The 15,188-nt window shown below is 39.4% G+C and overlaps 1 protein-coding gene across 1 annotated transcript; it reads left to right on the forward strand.

Moving 5' to 3' along the window:
* Positions 1-11,809: 11,809 nt before the first annotated feature.
* Positions 11,810-14,658, forward strand: sox11a (SRY-box transcription factor 11a). Its single transcript, XM_035399056.1, has one exon. The coding sequence runs from the start codon at positions 11,951-11,953 to the stop codon at positions 13,034-13,036; it is 1,086 nt and encodes a 361-aa protein (XP_035254947.1). The 5' UTR covers positions 11,810-11,950; the 3' UTR covers positions 13,037-14,658.
* Positions 14,659-15,188: the final 530 nt, after the last annotated feature.

The following is a 15,188-nucleotide window of genomic DNA, read 5'->3' on the forward strand; positions in this document are numbered from 1 at the left end:
TGAAGAATAATTTCAGTTGTGAAGAAAAATCAATTTTCAACTGTTCGAGAACACTCTCCAGGATGTAGACATAGATGTGTCACGACCACCATAAATAGAAGACTGCCCCAGCATATACTCTGAGGGTTCAACGCCAGATGCAAACCACTGGTAAGCATTAAGAATATAATGGCAGGTTAGTATATTAAAAAGTACGTTAAACTGTAGAGTTCTGGAACAAAATCAACACAGGCTCTTTTTTTCTCTTCAATTTGAATCCAAAATGCTTTCGAACTTTGTAGTTACTTTGAGAAAAATAAATAGACAAGTCACTGCGAGGAAAACTCCTTTTGATACAGTAGATGTATACTTTTTTTTTTTTTTTTTGTTTTTTTTTTACCCATTACTGTTGAAACGTTTGGTGGTAGTCCATAATGTTGAGTATGAAGTGAATAAAAACCTTGCATGCAGTATGCTTGAGTTGGGCGGTCAAGATTGAGTAAACTGGACCTGAACTGTATATCATTCCATGGAAGATTTTGCAGCACAACCCCCTATTGCTTTAAACGGTTAAAATTTAGAATAGAAGCATTTTCCTGCCAGCTAAGGCGTTTGCCATTTGGTATTTATTATTCAAAATCACGGTTCTGCTGAGTGTTTAAATAAGGCTGTTCACTTGCAAAGCTATCTGTTATTAATGGATTTATTGCTCATTTGTGTGTTATGACTTGTGAGTCTCAGGGAAAAAGTACAGAGTCTGCACGAAAGCGGCTTGAAACGCCGATATGCCAATAAATGCGGAGAGCGCCTCTACTCTCAGCAATCCTGCCTTCACTCAATCACAGAGAGATCAATATCCGGTGTTCAGCTTTGTAATACACTGTACATACAGTAGGCTGCCCTTCCCATGTTTCTAACCAGCATGGCACAGTGCCAGGCTTGGATCTTTGCTACCCTCAACTACATGGCATGTCTAGAGTCTTAACATTGACCTGTATGCAGTAATTTCACAGAGATTCAGTGTTTGTTTTTTTTTATCCTGGCATACATACAGTAGATACATACCAGAGCTTGAAATTAACACTAGGCAAGCTGAGGGATGTGGGTAAAAGCTTTTTTTGGTTTGTAATTTAGTCAACCTTACCCGTCATTTTGGTGGATATTCTTGCGAAGTTCAGCCCTTTAGTTTTGTAGTTTAGAGCTTACGTTCATCACTTAGCACTTGTCATGCAACTGAATTTTGAGAGCTAAATGCAAAATGTGTGCAAAATTAAATGGTCCAACTCACTCTCAAACAGGCACAATGTCAAGATTTTGGTTTCTGAAAAAGAAGTTATTGTGGCTGGTAAAAGAGACTTCTAAAAATCCATAGAACTTTGTTTCCCCTCAACTACAATGTCTAGTGCTAAAAAAGTTTCAGGGGCAGCATGCATACAAAGACAGGCACGCAGGCATTATAATCTTTTATACATGAATTAGCATGGTCATAGTTTGAAAATTACAGCTTTATTGAGGCCATGTCTTAACTGTGTATGCATTAAGCAGTGTTCTGTGATCCTTGTCCTGGAGACATGGGCTCTGCTAGATTTTGTTGTTACACCACACTTAATTAATCAATTAGAGCAGTTGATTACACAGTTAACTCACTTCAGCTCATTTCTTCAGTCTGAATTGGCTGCTAATTTTAAGGTGAAAACAAAAACAAAGCCTGTGACTCACCAGGACCATTCTTGGGTGGTATTCCCAGATGGTAAAGTCAAGAGAAATATATTCGGGTGGCCTTTCCAATTATATTAGAATCAGCCTTATGTTCTGTCTTCAGTCATCATTTGTCTTTAACTTAAATTTACAGTTCATTTTGGTGAAAAAGAGGAGGCTTCCAAGAGTATATTTGTATAGTTCTTGAAGCTAAAACATATTTTATCTACATGATAAAAATATATCAACCATCATTTACTCATTGAGAAAGTCTCACTGGTTTTATACAGTAATTCTCACCATTCTAATCTTATCATTCAGTTGTCGCAGTACAGTCAGCACCAGTTATTATTGTGCTGTTACAAATGCAAAATCAGTTCAGAACATTCAGAACATAAGGTTAATTGTAGAATAATATATTGAGGTTCTGTTTTCCAAATTTCTGTTAATTGTTCTTGACTATGGTACAAATTTTTCCAAGAACAGAGTAATGGATCAGGGGTTGGCTGTTCATATTGACAAACAGACCATTTTGAGCCAATTCAGTCACATTAATTTTGTCATCCTGCTTCCTATTCCACCCTCTTTGGCTTCACAGACAGGATGTTATATCAGTGCAGTCTCAAACCAGGGTACAAAGACCTCTGGGAACTCTTTGCATTTCCATATTTCATGTATTTCATAGTATAGGCCAAAAAAATCATGCTTTCAGCCTACACAAGCCAGGGAAAAAGTTATTTAAAAATGGGCATGTATTTTCCATCAAGATTTACTTACTTTGCAGTCTCCAGATTATCTGTTTTATTATGATTTGTATTTTTTGTAGTAATGAGAACCAATTATCAAACAACCACGATGGACCTTGTGATTACAAATGTATTTTTAATACATAGACAGAGGAACAAAATAAATATTTTCCACTGTATCGCAAAACATACTTCTGTTTTCTTACATAAAAGTGGGAAAGTATTGCCATCTTTATCCAACTGTCAGGGCAATACGAAAGCATTGCAGCAGGGGACATTCTCGTTCTCTACCAGGCAGTGCAGCCCAACAGCAATGTGATCCATCAGCGCTGGTTCGAGCCTCCAGACAAAACACTCTCTCATTACAAAGGGTCACAGCCCCCTCCTGAGAGAGTATGAATGCATGTTTACTAATACCAGACAGGACGTAAACAAAACCACCGCAGAGATACGTAGCGTGAGCCCGACTGGCTAATGCCACCGTGTAATTTAGAGACTGCTACAAACACTGGCACCGCAGAACATTTGGGTCGTGTGTCAACACCTTCGCCCACTGTGGCACAAATCATGCCCCCCACCCCACGAAACTGCCACATAATTCCCATAATTCACTGGTGGTGCAGAAAGGTGGGCGAGGCACCGGAACTTTGAGCCTGCATCACCTCTGGGTTTTCCACTCCCACCCACGCTTTCGTGGCAGTGTAATTTGGGTTACCATCACATTTCTGGCCAGGAACATCCAACAGAGAAAGTCTGACAAAAAAAAAAAAAAGTTCTATAATACCATGATGGGGACATGAAACATGTATTTGTGTACCATGCTGTGAACATTTTGTAGCAGAGATCATAAACTGTTTATATTCATGGCAAGCCATTCCAGTGTGGAGTACTTGCTAAGCTTAAGAACTTCAGTGTTCAGAAACATCAAAGGGTTTCAATATACTTTAATACCTCTAAAACAAATCTGCATTAACCTCCTAAGACCTGGAGTATTTTAGCTCAAATATTTTAATTTTTCAACATAATACAAGTGCCATGGAGGTTAAGGGGATAGTATAAACAGCTGCATGGTAAGCCAGCTGTCTTTTGTGTGGGACAGAACACACTGAGAATCCCTCTCACCCATCATTTTAATATGGTGATATAGAGATAGTATGTTGTGTGATATTTTTTGGCGAACTTTTACCGCAATTTGTTTTTTACCTTGCCTTTCAGAGCCTCCACCGAAGTTATACATACGACATAGTGCTGGCATTGCAGCAGGATGTCCACAGCCTAAAACAAATTCATGAAAACAACAAAAATTGGCTTAATTTGCAAAAGAGCACTTTTTCAGGCTATGCCTATTATGAGATCAAATTAGTGTGAGAATATGAATGGTATGGAGCACATGACACAAAGGTCATTGAAGGTTTGACCAAAATTTACACTTACTTTGGATCCTCTGGGGCACCATGGATGGTGTTCTGGCATACATCAATACCAGCCTGTTATGGCTAATCTTTCAAGAAGAAAATCCAAGCTTGGTTTTGAGTTTATTTTTTTAAGAGTAAGCAATTGAAGGACTAAACAAAGAGATTCTTTCAATGCACATTGCCTATGGTAAGCCCTGGCTTTCTGTCATGGTGGATTTTGCAAACCATCCCCCGCCATTACAGCATCATGACCTATATTATGTGTGTTTGTAACAGGTGTCATGGATTCTGTGGTTTTGCCATTTTTTGGTAGTTCCGTGACATACCCCAATTTTTTTCCATTTCCATGATTTCCTCCGTTTTTCCACTATGATTTTTAGGTAGTTTTGGGTGGTAACTGTCAACCTTAACATAGCCCACATTGGTAACTGTGCATTCTTTAATGTCGTTGGTTGCTTATTTTTTTAGACTACCAGTTCAGGTTTGAAAAGTGTTTTAGCAGGGGTATCATCAAAATGTGAACGATACTCATCTGTAGTCATGAAACAATATTATGTCGGGTTTGCATGTGAAATGATTGAGAATGGATTTTAGAAATGGAAATGAGTTTCCCACAAAGATTATAGAGCTGCAAAATAATAGTTTTAATTTTTATAGCAATTATTAGTTAGCAAGCAAGCTAGCTTCCACAGAAAGATGGTGACTTAAGTTGTTTGTGCCTACCTTATATGTCCATTTTGTATGTGTATCCAATGTGGTTATTGGCTGATGTAGCTAAATATCCAATAGGAGGAATTATTCTTTCTGGGCCTGGACTATTTGTGATGATGCATTTGGCTGGAAGAAGAAGAAGAAGAAGAAGAAGAAGAAAAAGAAGAAGAAATGCAAAATCCCCTAAGTTTGGGGCAAACTCTCAGTGCTGCACAGGTATTGGGCATGCTGTCCCGCAAAGGTATAACTTGGCAAGCTACATATGCCTTAGTGCTGTTTTTTAAATGCAAAGACAACTATTTATCTCATATGTACAAGGTATCTCGTATGTACGAGATAACCCATATACACATGATTTCTTCTAGTATTACATATTTGGCACACTGAATGGTTTCAGATCTTTAGACAAAGGGAACATTAGTAAACACAAAATTAAATGTATTATTTCATTTATTTAAGAAAAAAAATGATCTCCTTCATATATAGGAGATAACTTGAACATACAAGATAAAGAGATGTTCTTTGCCAGCTTTTAACACAAAAAATTTAAAACAAAACATTCACTTTGCCTTTCAGGGCTTGTGTACTTATGTATATTGAATATCAGTAAATTAGAAACTTAAACATCTTTGCACAGCAGCCCTTCTCTGATACATAAGACATGCATTCAACAAGGAGATCATGGCTAATGTTCACAAGTAACAATTATTCCTGGATTGATTTCAAATTTGATGTTCTATTCTGTTCCATAATGCTGTTGATTTAATCAAGATTGAAGTGACAATAGGAAAGAACGAGATTTTCTCATAAGTTAGGAGCAAATATCAATCTTATTAAAATTCATTATCAAAGCGGTGATTTTCAACTTGCTTGACCCCAGTACAGTATTTTTTTGCTGAATGTTTCTTCCTCCTTTGTTACTTTGCTTTAAGTAACTGTTACAAAGGCGTGTGAGGGCAATGTCTGCACCCCCACCCCAAACACCTTCCCCCCAAGAATTCTCAGCACTATCTGCACTAGTAAACATAATGGATACCCCCCACCACCCATCCACCCACACACACACACACATCCACCCCGCCCCAATTCTTTTCAGCATTACCTGCTTACAGGCAAAAAAAATATGTATCCCGCCCTCCCCCCAACTCAAATTACCAAGACACAAATGACTAAAGGAAAACAATAATAACCCCTCAAACACACCAAGCTCCCAACACCAGACAGCCTATCTATTCAGGAAGCATGTGTGCATTCGGATTACCATCACCTGGCTGAAGTTCGCGTAGGTAACACGAGCGTTCACGACAATAAACACTGCGCCGGGGGTGAAAGAGGGCCGTTAGGGAATGCGTCCGCCAAAGGTGCGGATTTCACCTCCGTCTGCCGCCGCGGACGAGCGGGTGCAACGGCTTCGTCTTTTGTCTCGCTTTTGTGAACCTGTCAGGTGGAACACCGGAGCAGGCACACCTGTCTGGGCGCTATTCATGAGGGCTAAATCCTTGCACTTTCAATATCAGATTAATATTGATCCTATGCCTCAATGCCCTTTGGAGAGAGAAGCAGCTGCTTTTTTTTTCTTGGGGGGAGGGGGGAGTTGGTTGGCTTTTATTTAAGCATAAGTAAATTTTTCTTTCTTGAGTGAACCTCCTACCCCCATTCTCTGGTATTGCATTAACATATTTACTTCATTCAACACACCACTGCTCATGAACAAAATGCTGTGTCAGTGATACAAAGAACTATAACACAGCGACGCAACAACAGAATCTGACATTTAAAGATAAGGGAGGGTCCTTCAGTGTGATATTTTCCAAACTCACTCTGTAGCCTGCTTGTATCCGATTAACATCTTGATTAACAATGACATCTGTTACAATCCTATTTCTTCCCCTTTTTTTATTTGGAGACACAGACATTAAAACCACATGGCACCATTAAAGGTGTTGTCTGGGGTAGACATGCATACAATATGCACCTGCTGGTTTAAGATTTTGAATTATTTTGTGAATAGATGGTTTGGAAAGCAATGCCCTCCTATTTTGTATGCATTAATCATGGTTTAGGTGTACTGACAGCTGGCAAGTGATTATGATTGTGATTTATACTGGAGTTACTTAGGGGTTTGTGTTAATTACATAAGATGGCTCTGAGTTGCCATTTCAGTAGTTGTGTGTAACAAGTTAGATTGTACTTTCATATGAGATGGTTGAATTGAGCACCATCAGTTCCAATATTTCAAATAATTTCTATTCATGAAGTACATTCGGTGTACTGCAAATGTTGCATATATATCAGTTAAAATTAAGACTATCAAAGAAAACATCATAAAAAATCAATACATGAAACAAAACAGGTATGTATAGGCTAAAGTGAACAAAGTTACATTTATACGTATGACCAAAAAAAGTAATAAAAGAAAACACTTCCTTAATAGCTTTAAAAGTGAATGCTTTATTTTGCTTTACCAAAGAACAATGGTGTACATATTTATTTATTTATTTATTTAGGATCCCCATTAGCAATACACAGGGTGCAGCTAATCTTCCTGGGGTCCGAAAAGACAGATGATGATTCATAGATGAATTATAAAACAATAACAATTATTATTATTATTATTAGTAGTAGTAGTAGTAGTAGTACTAGTAGTACTAGTAGTTGTTGTTGTTCTTGTTGAGGTCATTGTGCTTGAAAAGAAAATGGTGTGCTCTGTTTTCCTAATATAAACAGATCTGGGAACCCTACTACACATTGTAAGACTCATCCCTGTAGCATAATTGTCATGATCACTTGCTATTTTACCTGTTGTTCTGTTAATAAAATTAATAAACAAGAAGTGGTGCAGGCCTCCGCATTGTTTACGGCCGTCATGTGAAAGAGGCTATTCATTTCCTGTCTGCAGGGTTTCTGGCATGGTCAGTCCCCAAATTCAGGCACCAAGACCACTGGTCTCCGTTCAAATCCGTCTTTAGCAGAGGTTACCATGACAACGTGGGACGCTTGTGTTTTCCACGCTGACATTTAAGCGCCAAGGGCTTGTGCAAACTTGTCCTACCATACAAAATTTGCAACACCGGCACCGTGCTACGTGGGCTGCACAGCATTACAAATGAGTTGCGCCTCAAAATATTTAGCTAGATAGCTACTCACGTTCTAGGCACATTAATCTGCCATCTTAGTATTGCAGGGAAATTGAGTTTGCTCTTTTTTTCCCCAATTGCATTCATTTTTCAGAGCCTGCATGGTGGCATTTTTAAGGATGTGGGGGAGAGCCGCCATAAATGTAACGCTTGATAAATGTAACATGGTCAATAACTTATTTTACAATGTGGCTACCATAGCCATATTTTACATATGCAATTCAGACCTCTACCACCTCCCAAAGGAACAGCAATGTGATTGCTTCACAGGAAATATTTCCAAAAAATAAAAAACTGTTTACGTATGAGCTAAGATTTAAAAAAAAAAAAAAAAAACTGTTCCGGAAGTAGTTTTCAATCTTTATTTTTATTTACAATAAATCGAATCATATTAAATTAATATGAAAGTTAACTCTCCTTGAAAAGTTAGTATGGCTTTCATTATGTATTCTACCGGGAATTGGATTCTAGGTGATAAAATAAAAACAAAAAAACATGATGTGCTCGTCTGTATAAATGTAACAGCTGTTTCTGCTTTGCGGCCTCAGAGTTGCAATGACAGACAACGTGCTTTTCACTGTTATGTGTTTACAGAATGCCACCTAAAGAGAAGACGAGAGGATTGGTACCCAGAAAGGTCATGGAGAGGGCTTCAGATTTGGAGATCAGGGACACTAGATGGTGTTGAAAACCATCTTCATGTAGTGTCGTTTTGGGGAGACAGGCACTTTCAATGGTGTTTAATGTTTATTAAATAAATTACTTTTACTCATCAACGTATTTGACTTTTTAAGTTAGTTCAGCGTTTAATGTTAAATGTGTTCAGCTAATGTTCTTGCTGTGTTGACATAGCCTCATCTTCTGGATGCTCCAAGTGACAAATGGGAAAAAATAGCTGGTCACATGTATTTATAATATGCAGACACAAGATTGATCTGTATGGTAGGCTATTTGCGTTACAAAAGCTTACCTGTGTGTTAATAAACAAACAAAAGCAGCTTTCCTTGTAGATTTTGACGTTACCACAACTCACTTGCGATTGCGCTTGTACATCAGTGTTTCCGCACATCTTTTTTCATGAATAAAGCCCATGCCTCATAATCTGAGATTGTGGCTGGTCTCACGTTACCACTGGAAATGTGTTTCCTGATTAACATTACTGTGTGCAGAAAAAACCTGCATACACACATTAGCCTATAGGGTGTTTTAGTGTACTGTAAAAATTATTCTGCCTCTCCATTACAATCATTCCGACTAGGTGGTATGCTTGTAACATCTGACTGGGTGTACTTTTGTTCTAATTGTATCCGACTCGATTAAGTCATGAATGCAATTGAAATGGCTAATAACTACTGACATGTCAAATCTATTTATAGTGCTAGGCTAAAAAAAAAATGAGCATAATTCAAAAAATGTTACATTTATGGTGACTCTCCCTTACAGCACCCACCACATAGAGTGTAGGATTATCTAAAATGTTCTAATATGGAACAACTACTAAACATTTAAATGTATTTTGTTCTGTACAGATTTGTACATATTTTTATAGTGCCAATATTTCAACCCTATTTATACAAAAACCAGTGCACTTTTACGTAGTAAAATGAGTGCATTTATTTTGCCATTGCTTCTATTGCTGAGGACTCAGGGGATCAAAACATATATATGTACAGCTCCTATAGATTTTAGTAAGAGGATTTGTATCTAGCCTAAGAAAGCTTTCAGTTAGCACCTCCAAGCTGGTTAGCTACAAGTAGGATACATCAATACTATTTTTTTTCCTTTCTTTAGACATGTAACCTCTTTTCTGAATGGGAGATTTTGGTTCAGGGCTAGACAAAACGTTCATTTGGAGGTAAGTTTTGCTAATGTGCCAAATAATGCTTTTCTCATGCTGTCCAGTAGAAAATACGCATCAAGCATTGCAAGCCTTATCTCCTCTTTCAGTAATGCTGGCAAACCCTTTAAGAGAGCTAAAACGCTAGACGTAGATATAGGCGAGACTATCTTATTGCGCAAATCCCAAGGTTTTTTCGTCTCCACTACAATTAGACAGTAAAACGAGTCGCGCTGAGGAGAGGGACGCCTGTCCTACCTGTGCATCATTCAGCCACCCTCTCACGCGCGCCAGAATGGAATCATCAAAAGCGTGATGCAACAATGTTTCAAAAGACAGCAAGCGAGCACTGCTAAACCAAAAAAGGCTGCATCGACAGCTGTAATGTTTTGAAAATACATGTTTGTGTCGTATGTCTGCCGTGTGGTATAGTTTATCGCAAATAAATAAATAAATAAATAAATAAATAAGACGAAAAGTTACGAATCTTTGCAGTGATTATTTCGATATAAAATGATAACCACCCCAAATGGTAACCTTGATTACACTTTCTTTGTTCTACAATTCATTAATCACAGAATGGGTTATTCCCGCCTCCCACAATAATTTATAGGAACAACATTACGGGCTTACAACAGGACGCAAACATGCTTTCCCAAATTTTCCTAAATGTAAGTTCTAAATAAAATTACGCTTCGTTAGCATGTGCACGAGGCAGCAAACATGGAATGCGTTTGGAGACCGATGCCTACTCGACAAACACTGGTGAGTTCCCCCAGACTCAGTCAGGGTAGTCATGATAATGCATTTTAGCAGCATCTCGGCCTCGGGAGAATGGGAGGGGTGCTGGTAGCAGTCTAGCCTGAAGAATAGAAGCGCTAGGATTTGCTGTCTGTGTCAGCGGTAACTCTACAGCACACTATAGGGGAGTGTGCGGTGTGGCAGGGGTGGGGGAAGGGTACTTTCAAAGGGGGTTAGTGATTGCCCTCTAGGGGCCGGGAAAAAGGAAGCCTTATCAGACGCCTGGCCTCCAACTGCACAGCTGGCTGTCACCCAAAACTGATGGAGGCTTAGCTTTCCGGGTGGAGGAAGGGAGGGGAGAATCTGTTGCTTGACACAGCAAACTCAGTGGGGACTACAGCTAATCCAAATGTTTGCGTGTTGTTGAGTGTGTATTCAGAGAACTACATCCCAGGAGTGATTGGTTCTACAAATTCATTTTAGCGTTCTACAAATATTACATAAAATCTTATTGAATAAGCAGATTTTCCTTACATCGTTGATATGGGCGTTAATATGGGCTTTCAGGGGGACTGTCAAACACAATACGATCCGTTGATACTAAACAAACGATCTCAGGAACCTGCTGTACCAAGAAAAGAAAAAGAAAAAAGTTAACACAGATCTCCAAAAGGGCGTTAGTATCCACAACAACCAGTTCGTATAGCAGCGATATGACACGTTGCAGTAGGCGGGTGAAAAACTTAAATACAATCAATCCAATCGTTTTCCATGATCACTGGTAGATTTAGTTTTCTTTTTTTTTTGGTTTTCCCAGAAAACTTCCGTGCGAATTCTTGTCTAATTCTACAAAATGATAAATACATACTTGGAGGTGAGGGGTGAAGACGTGCAATTTTAATAGGTGGAAAGCTGTTTTGTTAACATTTAACGTAGGGAGAAAATTGTTATAAAAATAGGCTGGACAAACTTTCGAATTAGAATAATTCGAATTCAAAATAATTCGCCCAGAAACAATTGTGACAGACATACACAGTCCAAATAAATGTCAATACAACCAGTAAGTCAGCCATAGCACTATAGCAGCGACAGTGTCCAAGCGCCACCTTCAGTTTTATCTTTAAAAAACTAGAAATCCACAGTTGATGAGAATTTCCATCGGACGCCTACGGATTGAATATACTGTATACATGCAACATACTCTGACTAAAAACGGCATTTGTTATAGTTAGGGGAAATAAAATAAAAATATGTATTTTTAAAAAAGAAAACTCGCGTTTCTCCGTTATTTGCGCGCTTGCGGTCTTCCAGAGCGTCTACAGACAACTACCCGCTTAGTGCTTGTTTTAATATGCCTGTCTCGCACAGCGTGAGACCAAATCCTTATGAAGAGCGCCCCACCTACAAATCTCAGCGCCAATGAAAACCTGCGTGGGGCGGAATAAAGGTTTAAGGGACTGTTTTGAGTCTGTTGGGCGGAGTAGAGGAGACGTGATTGGATCATTATGAATGACGTAACCGACATGAAAAAGCTAATAACTAGTTAAGAACGCAGTTTCCAACTCGGGAAAGAGTACAGGCTGCTGGTTAGGGAAGTGGGCGCGTCATTGAAACAAGCAAGAAAGTCGAGCCGTGGATTAGACTGTGGAGTTGCTGCGTCTACGGTAACGTAACGCAACCGGAACGATGGTGCAGCAGACAGAGAGCAGCGAGACAGAGAGCATGTCTAGGGAGGCAACCGACACGGAGGAGAATGAATTTATGGCTTGCAGCCCGGTGCCGCTAAACCCGGACTGGTGCAAAACGGCAACCGGTCACATTAAGCGCCCAATGAATGCGTTCATGGTTTGGTCTAAAATCGAGAGGAGAAAGATTATGGAACAGTCCCCGGACATGCACAACGCAGAGATCTCCAAGAGACTGGGAAAGCGGTGGAAAATGTTGAAAGACAGCGAAAAGATACCCTTCATCAGAGAAGCCGAGAGGCTCCGGCTTAAACACATGGCTGATTATCCGGACTACAAGTACAGACCCAAGAAAAAACCAAAGCTGGACAGTTCTTCAAAACCATCAGCGCCGTCACCGGAAAAACCCGGTGGAAAAAATCCGAAAACACCCAGTAAAAAATGCCCTAAATTGAAGACCAGCAAGGCGGGTGCTAAGTCATCTCACGATTACGGAGACGATTGTGTGTTTCAAAACTTAAAGTGTAATAAGACTGTTGTTAAGAGTGAACTCACTGATGAAGACGACGATGACGAATATGAAGAGGATTTTCGTATAAGGATTAAGCAGGAGGATGAAGAGCCATCGAGGCCATATAATGTTGCAAAAGTCCCCGCCAGTCCAACTTTGAGTTCCTCTACTGAGTCGGAGGGTGCCAGCATGTATGAAGACGTTCGGAACGCAGCGCCGAATAGACTGTTTTACAATTTTAAGAATATCACCAAGCAAAGCGCAACCCACCCAGCTTCCGTTTCACCAGCATCATCCAGGTCCGTTTCCACCTCATCCAGTTCCAGCGAAGACGCGGACGATTTGCTTTTTGACTTCAGTTTAAATTTCACCCCAACTGCTCAAGGATCCGAGCTGGGGAACCCGAATTCAGGAAACCTCTCTCTCTCCCTAGTGGATAAAGACTTGGACTCTTTCAGCGAAGGCAGCCTGGGTTCTCATTTTGAATTTCCAGATTACTGCACCCCGGAGCTCAGCGAAATGATAGCGGGTGACTGGCTGGAAGCTAACTTTTCTGACTTGGTGTTCACTTACTGAGTTAAAAAGAACCCCGGTAATGACAGGGGAGGATGAAATTAAATTATATGTCCTGTCCATGTTGTTTCTAGCCCTGCCCCTTCTGTGGTTTATCTTTGGGATCGGGGGAGGAGGCGAAATGAGGTTTGGGGAATTAAAGATGCTTTTGAGGCTGGTACTGTAGCATAAAAAGTCTGCAGACGCTTTTCTGGCAGCAAGACAGGGTTTTATGGGTTTTTCTGTAGGTCTACAATTACTGTTCAACAAAAACGGACCGCAAAGGAAAAATCTGTGAACTTCTATGCATCTTATCCTCTTAAAAAAACTGCAGGGAGCTGAACACGTCGAGACTGTGGACTGATTCAAAGCAAATCTGTGAACCTACTCTGTTCAGGACGTTTCTTTTACAATGGTTTTGTGATTTATATATGCCGCAAACGTTTCTTTTTATATATAGAACCAATTCATTTACCTCCCGGTTTGACAATTTTAAGCAGCCTAATCCTCTCGCGTGCAGGAGCGGGAGGATACATTTTGATACATGACAGACCTCATCTTTTTAAAAGAAAAGTAAGATATTTTCAGGCATATTTTTGTACAGTCAAAAGGGAATGTTCTTATTGTGCTTTTAGTAAGGCTCAGGCGCTTGTTCCCGCTGTCATTACTTTCAGCATGCAAGGGGAGTCCTGCTCAAAGGATTAAGTTCAATTGCAAAACTTGCATCAAAATGCCTTGTGATTTTAAGCTAGGTTTTGTACAGTCGTAGATCAGATTCGTTGAGTATTTGTAGGAGGAAAAAAACATGGCATTGTGGGAGAAGCAGATTTCAGTGCCCGGTACTAGTTTGAAGATTGTATATGTACTGTAATATAGTAAAGTTAGGAGTTTATGTATATCATGCTCGTGGTATGTGGATGGATCCCAAATCGCAGGTGTGAAACTGGATTTTTTTTTTTGTATTTTTTATGGCACATACTGATTCCCCCAACCCCCTCATTGTTGTGCAATATATACTCTTAAAATACAGACCATCTGCATTTTTGTAGCAAATGATGGAGAAACAGATTCGAGCTGTCAACATCATTACCTGTCGTAATGCGGAAGTCTGTATCTTTACAAAAATAAAGACAGATATCAGCTGGAACTGATGCAAAATGAATAAATATGGCCATGCGTGGTAGTGCGTGTCTTGGGGAAAAATAGAATAAATTCAGTCGTCCATTACCTTACCCAATTTGATCACAAGACACGATATTTGGCATCGTGTAGCTTAACTGAACAAACGGAACCCAAAATTTTAGAAGTATTTCTGTGCCCTAATAGGCGAGGCATGTGGGTGGTCTGGAAGTAAAACACAAGCATTCCATATTACAGTTTCATAAAATGGAACATTTATTTTAAACGTAAGACTGCCTTTTCTAAAACATTAACCTTGTATTTTTTGTTTCTTGCACTTAATAGACAGATTTTGTTTATTTTTATGTGGGTCCTTAATATGAAGTGTGTTTGAATACATGATTTGGAATACGATGTACGCTAACACCAAGGAGAAAACATTAAAAGACACGTGACAGTAGTTATGTCATATTCCAAGTGTGCATCTCTTTTTGACTCATGTTTTAATAAACTATTAATTACCACCATCCGCTTGTGTACGTTCTTACACTGATATGCCTAGTGTCATGGTGTTTGATGTGAGTGTTCTTGTGATTCCACGCCCTCTTCCTCTTTTCTCAAGACCCTTACCTGCTTACACCATGTGGTTTGATAATTGACACTGCAACGTAAAATTAACACACACGAGGATAGCGTTCTTAAGGTACGCAACCTGCTGATATTTAGAGTGATGCATTCGATAGTAAGTCCCAGGAATATTTTCACTGCTACAGTAGATTACGCCGTTCACTACCTGCACGCGGTATTGTGGGTGGGCGTGTCTGCCTCCTGTCTGCTGTGTTGCAAGTAGCCTAGTAATAGGTGAACTATTTTGCTCCACATATACCATTTCCTCTCCTGTTTTCAGATAAAGGGAAAACCTGCATCTTGACTTTGTTAATAGAAAATAAATCATGTGCTATTTTAAATGGTAATTCGTCATTAATGTCGAACTGTACAATATAAAATCTTCACTCCTTTATATTTGTTAGCCTTCTCCTATGAGTAATTCTCACAG

The sequence above is a fragment of the Anguilla anguilla genome, chromosome 1, assembly GCF_013347855.1.
Source record: "Anguilla anguilla isolate fAngAng1 chromosome 1, fAngAng1.pri, whole genome shotgun sequence".
Classification (NCBI taxonomy): domain Eukaryota; kingdom Metazoa; phylum Chordata; class Actinopteri; order Anguilliformes; family Anguillidae; genus Anguilla; species Anguilla anguilla.